Here is an 18,588-nt window from a genome sequence, read left to right on the forward strand (position 1 = left end):
CCCCCCCCCACACACACACACACTGTACAACACATTTCAGTGTACATCAAGCTCAGATAAAAAATAAGGCTCTTACAAATTACATTTTTCCAGTGAATTGGGTTTTTTTTTTTTTGCAATAAAAAATAGCTGCTACATAAATCCCTCCTGATCTCTGAAAAGGAGCCACAATTATTTCCAAAAATAGAATTCATATTTTAATCATTGGGATAAACCAGAGGGAAAAAAAAAGACAACTCAGAAAAAGGCTTGTATATAAATTGTTTTTAAAAGGACATGCATAGAAGTGAAAAAACATGTGCCATTTATCAAGAAAAATTCCACTTATCCATGTTAATGGTTTTTTTCAGTTAGGCGAAACAGGCCCTTTATGCCCCAGACTACATCAGTTTCTTGTAAAAATGCCAAAATGAACAAAGTTTACCAACTACAGTCAGAGCAAAATATTCACCAATACCCTCCATCTGACTGTCATATTACAGGCCTACAGTATAATCATGTACAAGGCATTTAACAGACTTCCTCAAACTGCAAAATGTTGTATGTCCTATTCAAACATGAAACAAACATTTACATTCTTCCTATTTCAAACACACACACAATTAGTTTAAATTACATTATACAATATCTGTTAAATAGGAACATTAAAGAACTTCAAGAAGCAGCATATAAATATATACAAACTGACTTGAAATGGTGCGATTCCCCCCCTCGAAAGGAAAAAAATTATAATTGCTACACCAAGTTTTGAAACATAAAACAAAATTTGTTTCTGTACCTAACATGTTGGTGTAATAAAATGTACAATACAAATTGTCTCTCTGCTTTAAAATAAAAAGGTTAAGTAGGTTTTTTTTTTTAAAAAAAAATGCATATCATGATGTAAGCAACATGGTTAAGTTTTGAGCTAGAATTCTGATGTATAACTGGTCACTCTCCAACCTTTGGTATTAAAAACAACCCATAATAAAAGGCCAAAACATTTAACCCTAGAGCATTTTTATGTCTTCAGGTTAGAGCTAGGCACTGTGTCATCCTCCACACTGCTCCAAGGGACTTGGTGCAGCAATACTTGAAGCCATTGCATCTGATGAAATAAGGCCACTTCTTCCTTCAGCTTTCCCTGATTACAAAACCAGTTCAAGGTCCTTATTTCTTAACAGTCGCACCAATCTGAAAAGACTGACTGCAGATGGGTCCTAGTCACAATTCAAAATCTTGCAATCTCTGCCAGTTTTGCACGATAATCGCAGTGCTCAATCTTCTGTGTCTGGCTGCACTCCCAGCATGGCATGAAGTTCCTCTGCCGTGTACCCCAGCAGGTTCTGTAGGTCACATACAAACCGGTACACGTAGCGTTTCCCTGAGGTTTTGTGGATGATGTTCTTGTCATAATAATAGCGCAGGCCTCGGCTTAGTTTCTCATAGTTCATTTTTGGCTTGTTTTTCCTTCTTCCCCACCGTCGTGCCACCTTCAGCCCCAAGGGGGGGGGGGGGAAAACAGTGAGAAGAGAGAGAAAGGCAGAACAAACCAATTAAAGCATACTATCTCAGTTAGCTGATAAATAGGAAAGAAACTTATTTAGCAACCAAGTCATTTTGTTGGTTCAAATGCCATCAAATCAGTGAGGATACTTAAGTGAGCAAGAGCTGAAGTCTTAAACAAACAATCTGAGTTATGGGCCAAACTTTTTGGCCCAAGGGCCACACTGGGGTTGCAAAACTGTATGGAGGGCCAGGTAGGGAAGGCTGTGCCTCCCCACACAGCCTGGCCCCTGCCCCCATCTGCCCCCTCCCACCCCCTGACTGCCCCCCTCAGAACCTCCAACCCATTCAATCCCCCCTGCTCTTTGTCCCCTGACCACCCCCTCCTGAGACCCCTGTCCCTAACTGCCCCCCTGAGACCTCACCCCCTATCCAACCCCCCCGCTCCCTGTCCCTTGAGTGCCCCCCGACCCCAACCCCCCCCCCGTTCCCTGTCCCCCTGGGACCCCAACCCCCACCCCCGTTCCCTGTCCCCTGAGTGCCCCCCCAGAACCTCTGCCCTTTATCCAAACCCCCTGCTCCCCACCCCCATACCATGCTGCTCAGAGCAGCAGGAGCTCACAGCCCGCCAGAGCCAGCCCCACCACCCGGCAGGAGTGGTGGGCCAGAGCGCTGGCGGCACAGCAGCAGCATTGCTGCGGCGGAGGGGCCAGGGACTAGCCTCCCTGGCCAGGAGCTCAGGGTCCGGGCAGGACAGTCCCACGGGCCACATACGGCCCGCCAGCCGTACTTCGCCCACCTCTGGTCTATGAACATGATGCCAATAAATAGTGGATGGGCGCACGAGGCACCTTGCCACAAAGGGTTTTAAAAAAAAAAAAAAAAAAAAAGTTGTTAGTGCAAGAGAAGAGGTTAAGGTGAATTCCTCTCTCTCAAAGAGCTACACAATTCACACGTGAGGTGGTTAAGTCACTTAAGGCCATATCCAAAGCTCACTGAAGGCAATGGGAGTCTTTTCATTGACTTCTGTAGGCCTTGGATCAGGCCCTTTAACTGCATCAGAAAGGGGTTCCATCGTCAATTAGAGGGTTGGAGTTTATTCTGTTAGTGACTAATTTCCAAATGATCACAGCAGTCATTTGATGTATATCTAAAAACAGACCTTTGAAGGCCTCACTAGTCTGTGCATCTGCCATGTTTCTCTCAATTCCCAGAGGTTTTATCAGTTAACTGTTTAAGGAAAGTAACTTAAGCAATGCTGCAAGTTAAATGTAAAGGCAGCATGCAAAGACAGGACTATAATACACTAAACTTTTATGTACACCTAAGTACTTGACTGATGCTCTCGAAGTCACCCAGCAGTAAAACATTTACAGAGGCAAAGACTCCTGATCTTGTAAACACTTTGCCTTGAGGGGTGCCTTTCACTGATGGAGGATCAGGCCCTAGGTTTTTATTCAGTCACAATTAGCCACACACCTCATCTGGATCAGCAAGTTTAAACTCCCATCCATCTCCAGTCCAGCTAATAAATGACTGACAGGATTTGTCTGTTAGTAACTCCAGAAGGAATTGCCACAGTTGTATAGGTCCACTGCCTGTAAAAACCAAGAAGAGTAAAATTATTAGCCACAACTAAAGGATATAATAAAGACACATACCATAATCCTAAGATTTATCTAACTGATATAATTTTAAGATGTTTGGCTGAGGCAAAGAACGACTGTTTCTGTAACAGGAATCTGCTGAAGGATACATTAGAATGAACTGAGTACACTATTTTAATTCAAAGTAGTTATTTGAACCAAGCTTTACTTCTCCCCCACCCCTTCACTTCATTCCTTTCTGCTGGCAGCTATATTTAAAACCTTAAAGGTCCTAAACTAAAGTCCGTGCCCTGATGAAGCTTCCAGTGACGAGCATTTTGCCTGAGTTATGTAGTCTAGGAATGAGTGCTTAGTGGGTGAGTCAGTGCTGGTGAACTCCTTGAACTGAAGGTTTTGTCTGGAGTTTCCCTTCTTTTTAGGCAGATGGAGCTCTACCCAAAATAGAATGCATTCCAGGTTTTAAAACAGTCTGTTTTTTTACTAGAATATTACATTAATAGTGAATAAATCATTCATGAACGAACAAACAATGAGTAAGGGAGGTTGAGAGGTACACTCTTCCTTTATCACAACGGACATATACCCACACAAGGGATCAGAAGCGAGAGAACAAGAGATATATTGTGTGACATCACTTGCCTGTAAAGCCTGCTAGAATTGCTGCTGGTATAACTGGTTTCCCTTGCTCTACAGGATCACTTCTTTCTTGAATGTAGTCTTTGAAAGACATTGTAGGTTTGTTCAGACATAGAGACTGGCTACAATCATCTTCAAAACTTTCATAAGAGGGCACACGTTGTACATCCACTAAAGAGGATTGGCTGTTCCAGGACTGAAGTTGAGAATCTGTGCTTTCATAACTTTCTGTGCCGCTGTCACTTGATTCATGCTCTCTGGGCTTACCTAAAAAATTAAATAATGTATAAGCCACATTAAGTAAAAAAAAAAAAAAAAAGAGTGCACAGAGTATAGAGCCTTAAAGTAATAATTAGCAAATGGATAAGGTAAATCCCACCAGAGTTATCCATCAGCAAGTTCAGATTGTTTGTGAAGTCGCGGGTCATGGAGCAGTAGTTCACGTTGACGGTCTCTAACTGAGCTTTGGGGAACATCGAAAATTCTTGATCTGGGCTGAGGAGATTTGGTCCTGCAGAAGTCTGACATAAGTTACTCAGGAGGCTGGCTTTGGGGTAGCTATGCATTTGCATACCATAAGGGGCCTGTTCTGTGTTAAAACCTAAAATGACAAGGAGAGGGGGGAAAAAAAGGAATGGATTAGTTATTCACTACAATCCTTCTCATAAACGTAATACCTTCATGTAAGCAGAACAAAACCAAGTCAACCTTTCCACTGCAACACAGACATACAGTTATGCCACTAAAAAAAAATATTTTTAAGCTGAAAACCTGACTGGGTAGGAACGATAGGGTATGGGTCTAATCCAAAAAGTCTACTGAAGTCAGTGGAAGGACTCCAATTGACTGCACTAGGGTTTAACCAGGTTCTGTATCACACAACCAGTATCTGCCGTATGATTTACAGATTGCCAGTTGTGCACAGAGCTCTCTGTGGTTTCCCAGAATGACAGAACAGAGAGAGAAAGTGCTGGGGAGGGGGGCTAGGTGGTCCATAGCAGGATTCCTCTCTTGTTAACTGATCAGCAGATTGAGAAATAAATACTGTGCTGAAAATACAACCTCATACACATAAGCAGCCTGGGGTAGGAGGGAGAGAGATGTCAGGAGAGGGCCACTGGTCCCTGTCCTCTCCCTCCCTATTTACTCCATCTGCCCTCTGAGGCTTCATATTGCCTCCACCTTCCTTCTACCAAAAAGAACCAAAAACATGACTCCTGCTGGACCCCCATCAGTGCTGCTTTTAGATTCAGCCTGGTAGTTGTGGTAATGGCCAGTTTGTACTAAACACTTTATTTGTGCAGAAAAGTTATGAAATCCCAAATTTGTTTTTGGTAAATGAATTGCCAAAAATCAAGACTTGACTTTGATTAACCACAGCTTTCACACTGTCTTTCCTCCTGGTTTCACAGACTCCAAGATTTGCCTCAAGAAAATATCTAGTCTGATTATTTTCAGTGTTCAAACCAAACTTGCAGAATTACAGTTTGTGATAATCACGTGCAGCATAATGCTAAGGAAGGGATTTTAAATGTCAACCAGATCAGGATACCTACTTAATGAGTTGTTATTGACCCAGTGTGGGACTGAGGTAAGATGAGAGTTTTCAACATATTGGTCCTGTGTCTTCTCTTGACTGTCTGAAAACAGAACAAATATTCTTTTTACACATCTGACCAGGACATTATGGGGAACTTCAAGGCAACTGGAGGTATTTGTGACAGTCACAAAGTTAGTCACCCGACAAACTTTCAAAGAAATAACTGCTGGTAGGGAAAATTTCATGCCCATGGAATTCTACTATTCAATCGGTCTAAAAATCTGCAACACATTTAAGGCCCTGATCCTGCAAACATTTCAGCAATTGCTTAACTTCATGCACATGTCCAGTCCCATAGAAGTCATGGGGATTATATACACATACTTAGAAGTTTGTAGGATCTGGGCATTAGGTAATTGTTTTACACACAGGACTATAACAGTGAAAAGACAAAAAGCAAAATCACCAAAATCCAGCTAGACAAAAGAACACTCAACTTCCAAAGTTGAGTAACAAATGCTTAAATGAAAAAAAGACAGCTTATGGTAACAATGGGAAAAGAAAAAAAAAAGTTCTCCCTTTTTTCAATATAGTAGTTTTGGCTCTCATCTTGGAGGATTAGGGTGGGTAGATCCCTGCATCCATGTGAAGCCCCTCGACAAAATTTGTCCTCATCCTTCTTTTGTCTCAATGAAAAGACCCTCAAGTCTCTGTCACTCCTACATTCATTCACTGACTTATTCCAAAACACTGGTAAAAGTCACTAGTAACATGACTTGACCTAGTTTGACTTTTGGTTACATTTTTTTTCTGATTGAGATTAGGATGGATCTGATGCAATATATAATCCAATTTATATCAATGACTATTCTGTATAAAACTGCTGCTGAGACAACTGCAGTCTGGCAGTAATTGACAAGCTAGAAACGACTGATTGCTTCTATGCTCTCCAGAAAATGATTTTTTAAAGCTACCTTTGATAATGTTTAAAGATTTTAAAAATTCACTGAGTTTTTTTAGGCAATTACAAAACCACAACTCGGTGAAATACATCACAGTTTTGTTTGAGGGGGTTGCTTTGTTAGGATCACAGAGCAGGAGTCCTTTTTGGCTCTCTAGTTACCTTTTATCATCTGTTCCAGGTGTTCCCACAGAATGTCACCTACATAATCAGGAGCCAGCTCCAAGAAATGTTCCTTGCCCAGGTTGCACAAGTCTTGGCCGTTCATGACAAACTGAGGAAAGTTCACATTTGCCAAACTAAACTCCCTGGTAGCCCAAAAAAGCCATTGGCAAACCTGCTGTTCAGTCCATAGCCAAGGATCTGCAAATGGGGGACGGAAGAGAAAAGAAAAACGCATAACATTTAGAGGCAACTCTTGATATTTATGTTCATAAGAACCTAAAATAAAAGTTTAGGTAAAAAGATATTGAGAGCGAGGGCTCATGTTTAAAAGAGTTATCTAGGATATCTACTTCTGAAGCTCAAATATCGATGATTTAGTCTTAATTTTAAATCACTGCCCTAATTTTTCCTTCTATCTTCTTTTAATCAGTGGATGAGCTCAGTTTACTTGCTCTTCTTGTCATCTAACCAATCAGCATCATTTTTGCACTAAAAAGATTATAAAAAGAAAGCACTTACTATTTGGGATACCCAAACGACACTGTTCCTTTGCAAAGCCACTGAAAGTAGCTTTTAAAGCTTGACTCATCACGGCCTTACTGCATGGGGTTAGGAGAGGCAATTCACAGCTGTTTGACTCTAAAAGAAAGGGGGAGGAGGGGAGACATTAGCATTTAGGCTAATGGACCAGACAAGGAAGAATCTACAATGTTAAAGAACAAGCAAAAGAGGCTTCCAACTATAAAATTGGACCAAATATGGCAAGCCCTATCTGTAATAGTTATTTCTATGCCAGCGTAAGATTGTCGCAGCTAATGATGCAGACTCAGATTGACTTTGGTAGTAAGAAGTATGCCTTTGTTATGTAGAGTCAATTATCTTTATGAGAAAACAAGAAGACTGCTTCTTCCTCTTCTCTCCTCTATAATCTGAGAGCCAAGTGACCTCTTGTCAACTCTGGATACCCTGCACTGAGCTTGAGAACCAAGTAACGAGGAGGGTAGCAATGATGAGTTGGCTTGCAGTACATTTACCACTGCACTAGATTGAATGTCAGACCCACTCATGCATAGATCAGTCAATTGAATTTGTGGTGTTGTCATGTATTATTCAATGGTTAGAATGTAATACATTTTGGGTCACAAGCTAGTTCCCAATGCCAAATTTATGTAACTGGCTGATGATCCTGGTACTTGAATTTTATGCAGCCATAAACTGTTATAAATTCATAATCTAGATAATCAACTCCTTAGTTAATGCTGTAACCAACTTCCATTCAAAGGAATAATTTAGCCCCCATCCTATCTTCTTTATTAGAAAGATTTGGCATGAAAATTTCCAGACTTCTTCTGGAAGTAAAGAGCATCTTCAAGTAAAGTTTGAAGAAAATTGGTCAAATTGTTTTTGCATTATCTGTCATTTTAAAAAGTTACCCGGATTTGATATTCTGACTGGTGTCAGACATTTCCTTGGGTTCCTACCTAGCTTGGAACCAGCTGGTCAATACTTCTTCAAACTTTCAACTTTCCACAAATCTCTGAAAACGAGTGCACAGATTGTAGTTGACACAGTTAGGTTGCACTCATGTTATTAACAATTGCTATATCTAATAAAGTTAATGTCACAGGGAGAGTGTGCATACGCATGAGATAAGCTGTCAGGCTTTAGGACTGTGCATGAACCTGCAAAGCTAATCTAGCTATCTATGGTCTGCAATGAGCTCCACGTGAGCAAGCAGGTGAACCTCTGCACACATGTGGAGCTCACTGCAAGGCTGACTAAAAACTTAGGTGCAACACCCATCACCATTGTATCGGAGTAGCTTGGGAATAAGCCAGTCAGAGAGATCTGAGGTGAAGGTAAATTGAGAACTTTGAGTACAGTCCTGCTACAAGGATTTCAGTGTGTTACTTATGCAAAATTTCTAAAGCTGCACAATAAACCTGAGGGAAAGGGGGCCAAGGACCTTGCAGAGTTCTACATTTATACAAGTCCAGTGGGACTAAATACAGCTCTAATATTCTGTCTTTCCCCATTTTAAAAATACACCAACTTGAGTTATAGAAATGAACAAGTAAAGGTAGGTAAAGATTATTAGTAATGTTAATCTTAACAGATACACACATCCAAACACCTTTTTAATTCTGCCTCAGTATGCCTAACAGATCCTCTTATATTCACACACCCTACTACAGTTTCCTGCTATGGGAAGCTGTAAGCCAGCACCAGAACTACTCATGTGAATAAACTTAATGTAAATGTCTGCAGGACTGAAGTCTTAAGGTAATATTAAAAAAAAAGTCTTCTCTATTATTAAAGATTTATTGTTGTGCATCGTAGGTAACAGGGACAGAAACCTACTTAGAGAACCCAGCACTTTCTATTTTGACTGATGTGGCTGATCAAAGTAAAACGCAAACAATATTTACCATAAGAAATCGAATCAAATCCTGTTGGTACTTCTTGAAGAGTTTGATCTTCATTTAATGAGGGAAAATATCCTGCAAACAGAGAGTTTGTGACGTCAAAGGCGTCAAATGCTGGTTGATGCTGCAAAACAGTTTAGAAAAAGAATATTCAGTAAGTATTCTGCTAGAGCACTGCTAACAGCAACTACGAAGAGGACAAGTTGTTTGTATGTACACTATCTTCTGAAAACTATTAAACCATGAGTTCAGAGTATAAACAAATAATTAATGCACTGTTAAGGGTTGCATAGTTAAAATAAAAATGCAGAAGATTCCAACAGCAGTGTTCACTTTCCTGTGTGGCACGTTCTGTATATCCTATGGTAATCATTTTTTTACAACATGAACAGTGGTATACTAAGCTACACATTATACAAAATAGATGAATGCTATGTTTATATAATGCAGATGAACTAATTTTTCTGTTATGTTTCCTGTCCTTCTGCGCCAGACCCACAGATGGTGTAAATAAGAATAGATCACTGACTTCACTGGAGCTAAGCTGATTTACATAAGCTGAGGATCTGGCCTTCTGATTTTTGACTGTGCAACTCTGATACACTAAAATGCAAAAAAGAGCTGTGTTTAATCTTTTCAAAGACAATGCTGCCTGCATTAAATTGTTAGAAGTTAAATGACCCCAATTAGGCACTGATGCTTCTACCTCCATGAAGGTGAGAGGATCAAGTTCCCAGATGAGCGGTTATTGACTGGAGGCAGCGTTCTGCAAGACTGTTTGAAAAGGCTGCTTTACAGTGTGACAGCTGCATCTTTGAATTAAAGATGCTAGACTATTTTAAAATTGAGAGACAATGAAAACTACAAACTTTAGTTATAGTAGGCACAACTAGCAGCCATTTTAACAGGTGTGTATCTAAATTTTAACTGATTGCTAAATTGTAAAGAGATGTTAGTATCATTTTTAGCCTTGTAACAGACAGCTAATGATGACTTCCTTTAAGTGCTAATTATTATAATTCACTAGTCCTTCTAGTATAACAAAAATAATGGCCAACGTGAAGACGCAAGTAGGCTTACTTACAGTTTTGGAAATATTCAATCTGAATGACATTACTTAAGACTGTAAAACAGTCTTATGTGATTTATGAAGTAGAGTCTTTTCTTAGGTTTATTTTATTTTTATGGTTTAGGTAACCGGATTGTGCCAACTACTGCATTTCATAAAAAGCAGCTTGTTAATCCGCAGCAGTCTCTAATGAGCCTTTGCTAGTTTAAACCAATTAACAAGAATAAGTAGGACTGGCTATAATAGAATGTTTGAGGGGGAAAAGGAGAGATTTCCGATGAGCTAATAGTCACTTTTATTAAAGATTACAAATATTTGTAGAAAGTCTTGTCTATCATTCAAACTCTGAAGTGCTCTAGTTGGGAGGTGGTGTACATGCGAAGTTATTACTGAATCTCCCAGGCCACATGCACCCCTTCTTCATAAATAGGTCTAAAAGTTACAAGCTTTTTCTACCAAAGTGAGCTGAATAAGTTTATACTTAACATGCCAACTAGTCATGAAAAAGACTTGTAGCAACAGGTAGAGGCTATCACTAGACATTCCTATTGATGAGATTTAAAAACAAAAACCAAAAGCCACAACCCAAAACCTGTGGATACAGTATTTGGAAAGCTACAGAACACAGCAATGATACCCATATGAGAGCATCTGCAGTAAAGGGGAGCCAGAGACTAAGGAACCACATACAATATCTGTGGACAGTTCCTATTTGCTTAGGCATCCACTTAAATGTTAATGCCAAGGTACAGATTTCTGTTGAGAATAAACTAATGCTCCTCAGCATAACACACAGATTTGGTCTCAATTGACTGTACTAACTTAAATTGTTTTTGCAGAATAGCATATTAACTATCTGGTCTTTCCTGAATCCACCATGGTTCCTTTCTGGAATTTACAGCTTTTCTATTTTGGTGTATGGTGCTATTTTTGTTTTGTAAACTGGCTGGGCAGAAACTCAAGACAGACAGACACTTTGGCTTGCATGTAGTACTGAGGTTGTTTTTTATAAAAAGTTGCTATGCATTTCAGGGTGCAATTCATAGCAGCCTATGACCCACAGAAGGAAGAGGCTGGCATGAAGAAAAATCTAGAAGTCTTCCTTCTAATGGCTAATTTAGTCCAAAAATTAACTCTGCTGGTCAGCTCAGTGTAAGTAATATTGTTCATATACATATGATAGCAATAAAAAAAGTCAGAGTAAAGATACTTTAAAGATTTTTGTTATCTGTGAAATAGTTGTTAAAACCAGCTGGTCTGGTCTGCTACTAAAAAATGCTTTAAATGTTAATAGATAATAGCTCTGATTCACCATTTGTATCTAGAGAAAAGGCCAAGATCTTTCAACATAATCTGGAAACTCCTGTATTTTGTGTAAATAAATGACCCTTACAGTGACTCACTGGAGGGAAAAAAAAGCAGTAGTATATGAATGAGTAGAAAGCATACTGTACCCATGTCTCATATTTCAGAAGTGTAAGATGTATTAGTTAATGTTTGAACATTGCTCTGAATAGGTAATAAAACCCCATATGGGATAAATCCTGCTCACTTTACTCAGTCAACCAAAAAAAAAAAAAAAAAAAAGAGAGAGGGGGTGGGGCATTATGTGGTTTCATGGCAGTTATGTATAAATTTAGTAATAAACTGTGCAAAACTTGAAGCAAATCCAAAAGAATATTTCACCACTGCATAGTTGTTTCCAAGAGTCTTAAGGGTTGACCTAAGATTGCGACAAATTGTCATCTAACTCCAATTTCCTTTGTGCCTGGCATAACTGTTGCATGGGAGAGCACTCAATTCACAAATTTCACATAAAGCTTCCTATTATGCTCTATGAAATGAATATTTGGTTGCTGGTTAGCAAAACAAATTATATAAGCCGGGGGGGGGGGGGGGGGAGAAGAGGAGAAACAAAAAACAAACACACACATTTGTAACTGACTTTAAACAAGACTGTGATATACCCTCAAACACTAGCATTTCTCATAGCATTCTAGGCCAAAAAAAAAAAAAAAAAGAGTTTGACTGGTCTGTATTTGCTTTTCCTTGATCATCACAATACAAGCGACCAATGCTGGCTAAAGACCTTTCATGAATAATTACAAAAAATATGTTAAATGGATGTTCTTGCAGACAGTTACAAAAATGAAATCTTTTAAATTCTGTTTTTTCTAACCTGTCCTCAATTTGTAAATATCTTTCAAAGCAAGTCAAGACATTTGAACAACCATTTTTTACATATAAGACTGAATAGTTTTGTTTTCATGCATTTTACTCTAGATTTTCATTTGGTAGATTTGCACGTAACCACAGAGAATTTAATTTTCCCATACTAGACCAATGCTTTTACATAAATCAGTCCTATCAAAAGACATTGACAGCCTTGCATGAAGTTAAATGTAGAAAGACCATCTAGGACCCAGTCCTGCTGCCCTTACTTGCACAATTCTGATTGAGTTCAATAAATTGATCATCAGAATCCGACTTTTCATCTTGCTTTCCAATCTTTAAGATGGATTTGTCAAATGTATATTTTCCTGTTTAAACAGGGTGCTTTAAATGGCTAGGGATAAAGTGTTTGTTCCTTATCTTATAGAAACAAACATCAACAAGAAGGAACCCAAATGTAGTTGGCATAGTCTCTCTTCAGCATGCATATGCAGGTCTCTCACTAACATGAGAAATATGTGCATGGAGTGGGAGTTTAGGCCACTTGTTTTTAGCATCTCTCCTAGGAAAACTCACCTTGAGCATTCCTCTGTAGACATTAGACACAGGGGCTACCTGATCCATGTTCTTGATTCCAAAGTCACTCATCTGAAATGAAAAGAGAACGTATGAAAAATGTGTTCTTGCAGAAGGTGAGTCCATTAACAGGAGCACCTTATCTGCTCTATTGTAGAGCATAAACTTGTAATACAACAAAATGCTTCAGTCAGAGAATCCTCTGACAAGGCAATAATATGAAAGCTTTCATCTTGAGTACTGTGTCCTCAACACTGGGCCTGATTTACACATTTTGAATTGGGATGAACTCCATCAAAATCATTGACATTAAAATGGTAGGAGATGTATATGTGAGAAGCAGATCAAGCTCTTAGCATACAAGATGAAAGTCTTCATAGTGCCTAAGTTTGTTGAATTTAAGTTTACAGGCCTACAGAAATTCTTTGCTTGCCAACTATTCATTGCTTATCCCTAGGAGTCTTCAAGTTTTGGTTCCAGTGCCTTAAATGTTCATGCTTTGACTTTTTGAATTTTGACTTTGTTTACTGGATTTTTACTAAACACCCATAAATGACTTACGACTTTCCCTTTCCAATTAGGGTGTGGGGCTGCATGTAAGATTTAGTGAGTCCTCTTTGTTTTCACTCAAAATATTCTGGAACTAAATCTTGGACAATGTGTCTTTTGGGACAATCCAGAATACACAATCAAATACTGAATACAAGTTGTTTATAATGTGAATTATTAGCCTGAGAAAAATGTAGCTTCCGATAGATGGATACAAGTTTCAGTTATTTACCCTTTGACAATCAGTTGAATAAACAGTATTTGGAGACTAAGCAAAATAAGCAACAACCCATTGTGAGCAGATGTAATTTCACAACACTGCAGGGTTAGGTACTTTGAACACATCAGAAGGAACATGCAGTAAGACGTATCTCTGAAAAAGCTGACTGTCTGGTAGATATTTTAATTCTATTACCCATTTTACATTCTCTCCCTTTTTATGGAAATCGCAACAGAGTCTATTCCAAAGACTGATCCGAGTATTTATTAAAGAAAATATCCCCAAAGTGTTACACTACTGTTTTGCACACTCATAACTTAAAATGTAACCAAGTTTGGTAAAAATATTTGTTTGAGGATCAACTGTCTGCCAAGTTTCTGCCTAAAATATCTTACTACAGTTATAAACTCAACATCTTAAGAGGGTTTGTAATATAATGGGACTGATAACAGACTTGTCTGCAGTGGCATAAAAATATACTGTCCTGTGGCCTATAATACAGAAACAGAATTGTGTGTGATTTTATGACTAGTTCTAATCTATGTTTGACAAAACAGTGACATATTCATAGTAGCTCACTCAAACAGAAGGCTGTAACGTAGGCTTATGGGCATTGCTCTGGCTTATAAGGACAAACCACATTGAACATAAATGATTTATCAGAATCCACTGAGACACTGTTCATTTAAAACTTTTCCTTTCATTTTGTCTTAGCACAATGCTGGCTTCTCCACCTTCACAGAAAGTGTTTAGAAACCAATATTAGTCCATAAATGCCATATCAGGAAAAGGTCAGCCCCACCATTCCCACATCAAAGCTGTAGTTATTAGAAAACGAAATTATTTCTGCCCCCCTTGCTTACTCCTATATACACGTGTAAAAATAAAATAAAATATTTTTAAAAATCAAGTACTCAAAAGAAACTAAGCAAATCAAAGAAGGTCTAAGCAAAACAAATACAGCTTGCTGTAATGATAAACATCCAAAGTATCTATAAAAATAAACCAATAAAACCAGCCTCTTTTCTCCTCTTTGTCCGATCACTCAAAATCCTAAATATTTAAACTTAAAGGCTCATTTTGGCTTTAGTGTCAACTGTTCTTCCACATACAAAACAATGACTGAAAATAAACAACTGCATTTGAAAGGTATACAGTCAGGCAAACTTCACCTAAATATGGAAAATGCTAATTGGTGTGATTTTGTGGAAATGAGAACACAAAATATCCTCTCTCTTTTATGAACATGTTGGTAATGAATAGTGATCTCTCCACAGTTCAGGTCATAAATTCACTCAAGTGTCCCTCATCCCTCCCCTGAAGATATTACTATTTTAAATTAACATCTTATCCTGTTAATCCTGTTGTTGCTCCTTTTCAGAGTATCATGAATTTCTAAAGCTTTTTAGTATTGTTACTATTAAATTATAAGGAGTAGTATCTAGCTATAAGCCTCAACTTCTAGATATAGCTGCAATTTGTGATGCAGAAATGCATTTGCCTATGTTTTCCCAATAACCTTAATTTTTGGCCCATCATTTATTGTGATTAGTCTGAAGATTTCAGGTGAAATCCTGGCCCCGAAGTCAATTGTAATCTTGCCAAAGACTTCAAGAGGACCAGGATTTTAACCTGTCTTTTTTGGTCTCAGTAAGTGTTCACAATACAAGTAGTATTTAAAAAGGTGTAACTGGCATTTCTTCCAGTATATTAAACTGAACACTATTTCTCTACGCCAGTCTGCTCACTTGCTATTTCAACCACACACAATCACTTTCACTTTGTCAGTGTTATGTTTTGAAGGCAACTGGAAATAGACTCTGTAACACACAATTATGCACCAAAATCCTCATCAATATTTTTTTTCCTTTGATCAAATTCTTCAAGTACAACTTGTATGACAAATGAAAGGATACAGTTATTCATAGTGTTACCAGTTTGGGTGATCTACCAATGAGGCAAGGGTTTCCAGCTCTGTGATAGGGAACTCACCAGCATACTGGAAAATAAATTGGGCGGAGTGTGCGATACAGATCTTTGCAACAGAAAGACTTAAAGTTGGAGTATTTCATTGGGATGGTGAATGTTGTTATTTTAAGTTCTTAAAAAGGCACAATGGCTCAATGTGACTGGGCCTCACTACCCACTCCTCCACTAAACACTGACAACTGATTCTCGTTGGCTACAATGAGTAACTAGCAGAACACCTTTGTCAACACCTGTGCACGGCTGAGAGTGGGTGAACCTGAACAGACTCAACAAGATCAAGCAATTAACTAATACTTCTGAATGCTGGTCAACTTCTTTCAGCAATAACCAGGTACTTCCTTTACCTAGAGTAAGCCTGTACCTATTCAAAACAAAAACTAAAATCGGTGTTAATGTTTGAGACCTAACTAATTAGGCAGCTAGTCTTCATAGGCTAGATCCACCAGTTCTTCCTAAGCAAAACTCCATCGGACTTCAAAGTGTTTCTTACAATGGGCTTTAAAAAAATTAAAAATAAATAAATAAATAAATAAATAAATAAATAAATAAATCAAGAAAGCTCTTAATTTCTAAGTTTAACTATTCGATTCCAGTTAGGAGTGATGCTTCCTTAAATACATGATAGATGACTTGTCACAGCTGACACACTTGCCCATAAAAAAGTAAGGTGTAGAAATCATGCAACCTGACCTACCAAAAACACAAAACAACCCCCTCCCCAACCTTTAACATAAAAAACCACCCAAAACAACAAAAACCAGACCAAAACATCTGATGTATCTGCCTATCAAATGGTGGCTTAGAAAAATATTTCTAGATGTATTGGGGGAGGGAGAATCTATATAGTTCTCACCCAAACTCCTGGTTACTGGTTTTAGATCACACAAGGAGTTTTTAAAACTTGGATTTAATTTTTTTAATTGACTTTATACTGTGATGTACATAGACTCCTATGTAAAAGCTGCTGCTGTTGAATCTGTTTGCTCCCCCCAGCCCTCTTCTTCCCCCTCCACCCCCTCGTATTTGTATTGTAAGGTAACAATAAATAGTTTTATTGGCTGACATGTCAGCCAGTCTTTGCTATTAAAAAAAAAAAAAACCCACCACACCCTCTTTGCCCCCCCAACACTCAGTCACATCCAAGGGACTTCGGTGAGTTCCAACGTTTAACCTACTGCTCAAGCTTCCAGAGTATCAGAAACAATGTGCCACCTTCTTCCTACCACACTAGTAGGATAAAGGAGATCATCATAATCCAGCGATAGATTCCAAGAACTCACAGTTCAGCGTAAGACCAGCCAGGCTAAAAGAACTTCGAAATGTTTCTCACACCGGCAAGGCTAGGAAGAGCCTCCCTGTAAGGCGGGGGGGGACACGACCTTCAAAAACCAATTTCGATTTGCCCTCGCCGCTTGACTCCAAATCGGCTCTCACCTACTTAACCGGTGTCATCTGACTCACCGATATAAAATACAGCGATTCCCTTACACGCCAAACCGGAGGGGGGGCCGGGGGGGAGCAGCCGGGCTCGCTGAGGGAGCGGGTGGGGCGAGGAAGGGTCGTTCCGCGCCCAGGGCGCTGCCCACGCCGCAGTTCGAGGCGGCTCCCTCCCGCAAAGTTTGGGCGCCGGGGCAGACCCCGAGCCCGCTGCGGCCCGGCGGCCCCTCCAGCGGCGGCAGCAGAAGCGGGGGCTGGTCTCGCTGCAGGCGCCGCGCAAGAGCGGACAGCGTGAGACAAGCGGCACAGGCTGCGGATCCACGCGGCGGCCGAGCGCCCCCTTCAAATCCATCGCGCCCACGCCGGGCGGCTGAATCCTGCGCCTTACCTGGGCCGCCCCGAGCCGAGGTCCCGCCGGGAAGCTCTCCAAACCCAGCGCTCGCTGCTGGTGCTGCTGCTCCCGCCTCCAAACGCCGCCGCCTAGTCCGGAGCCAAAATCGCCTTTGCGCGGTCGCTGGTGCGGGGGGCGGCGCGGGGCGTGGGCGCTGGCTGTGCCCGCCGCGGCTGCTGGCTCCGAGTGCGCCGCGCTCCGCTCTGTGCGCTCCTCCGAGCCTCCCGCGGGCTCTTCAGCGGGCAGGAAAAGGGGGCGGAGCGCGCCTCCCTGCGGGCCCGGCCTCCCCGGCTTATACGAGGAGGCGGAAGAGCCGCTTCCTTTCCTTATCGCGGGTGTTGTCCTTTGGAGTCTGCCGGGGCTGCCAAGCCAACAGCCGCCACCCCCTCCCCCGCCCGGGTGCGAACGGAGCCTGGGCTGGGGCTTTCACGGGCCCCCGCCTCTCTCCTCCATCTGTTTGTTGTTTTCTTCCCCGAAGGGAGGGGGCCAGCCTGCCTTTGAGGAGTTTACATCACAAAAGAAGAGAGGGGGGAAGAAATACCTATATCCTCTGAGGGAGATGGGCGTGGGGGACTTCTTCATCAGGGATGATTTTGTTTTTCCAATTCAGACTGGATGTTTTTCTAAAAGCTCTGCTCTAGGCATTATCTGGGGGACATTCTGCGGCCCCCTGTTATACAGGATCAAAGAAGTGGGGTTTTTACCCACGAAAGCTGATGCTCAAATAAATCTGTTAGTCTTTCAAGTGCCACCGGACTCCTTGTTGTTTTTGTGGATACAGACTAACATGGCTACCCCCTGAGACTCGACCCGTGGTTTTCAACCAGTGCTTAATTTGTAATGAAAGAGGTGCCCGGGCTCACACACTTAGGTGCTGGGGTTCAAACAATTTTTTTTATAATCATACCTGATGCCGCAAGCCCAAAGATGCCGGGCGATGAACTTCTAAGCCTAAAGGTGCCAGGGCTGAGCCCTGACACAAATAAAGTGCTGTTTTCAGCCTTTATTTTCATTTGTGTATCCCTAAAAATTGTGAATGGAGGTGTGGACCCTTTTGAAAATCTTAGACATAGCCCACGGACCCCTGAGGATTGTAACCGCTGTTCTGTGGCAACGACAGCCTTTTGCGGACCCCTTACACATAGTCTGTGGACCCCCAGGGGTCTGCAGACCATGGTTTGAAAACCACTGGGCTAGGTGATCATCCTGGTCCTGCCTGGCCTTGGAATCTGTGAAGCTAAGAACATCACAAGCATATAAAATATTTAGTTTTTAATTACACCAAATGATGTACCAAACTATTGTAAGATGAGGTGTGTCAGGCTCTTGGGCACAGAGCAACATGAAAATAGTTCTTCAAGTCTG

The 18,588-nt window shown here is 40.6% G+C and overlaps 1 protein-coding gene and 1 long non-coding RNA gene across 2 annotated transcripts in view; one reads left to right on the forward strand and one right to left on the reverse strand.

The window, feature by feature from the left end:
• Positions 1-18,588, forward strand: part of LOC141997597 (uncharacterized) — a 184,095-nt gene that overhangs the window by 153,210 nt on the left and 12,297 nt on the right. The window lies entirely within an intron of this gene.
• Positions 52-17,433, reverse strand: ETS2 (ETS proto-oncogene 2, transcription factor). Its single transcript, XM_074969937.1, has 10 exons — positions 17,221-17,433; positions 12,638-12,709; positions 8,824-8,944; positions 6,914-7,033; positions 6,392-6,592; positions 5,285-5,368; positions 4,108-4,329; positions 3,728-3,995; positions 2,965-3,079; positions 52-1,472 (listed from the first exon to the last, which is right to left on the reverse strand). The coding sequence occupies exons 2-10, from the start codon at positions 12,707-12,709 to the stop codon at positions 1,257-1,259; spliced, it is 1,419 nt and encodes a 472-aa protein (XP_074826038.1). The 5' UTR covers positions 17,221-17,433; the 3' UTR covers positions 52-1,256.

Source organism: Natator depressus, chromosome 1 (genome assembly GCF_965152275.1).
Source record: "Natator depressus isolate rNatDep1 chromosome 1, rNatDep2.hap1, whole genome shotgun sequence".
Taxonomy (NCBI): Eukaryota; Metazoa; Chordata; order Testudines; family Cheloniidae; genus Natator; species Natator depressus.

What these genes read in the sequence shown, in the direction of transcription:
- ETS2 (XM_074969937.1), bottom strand. Translation starts at nt 12,709, where the DNA reads ATGAGTGACTTTGGAATCAAGAACATGGATCAGGTAGCCCCTGTGTCT. An exon ending in TCTACAGAGGAATGCTCAAG is followed by an intron (nt 8,945 to 12,637) that starts GTGAGTTTTCCT and finishes ACTGTTTTGCAG; the next exon opens with CATCAACCAGCATTTGACGC. An exon ending in CTTGCTGATGGATAACTCTG is followed by an intron (nt 3,996 to 4,107) that starts GTGGGATTTACC and finishes TTAATTTTTTAG; the next exon opens with GTAAGCCCAGAGAGCATGAA.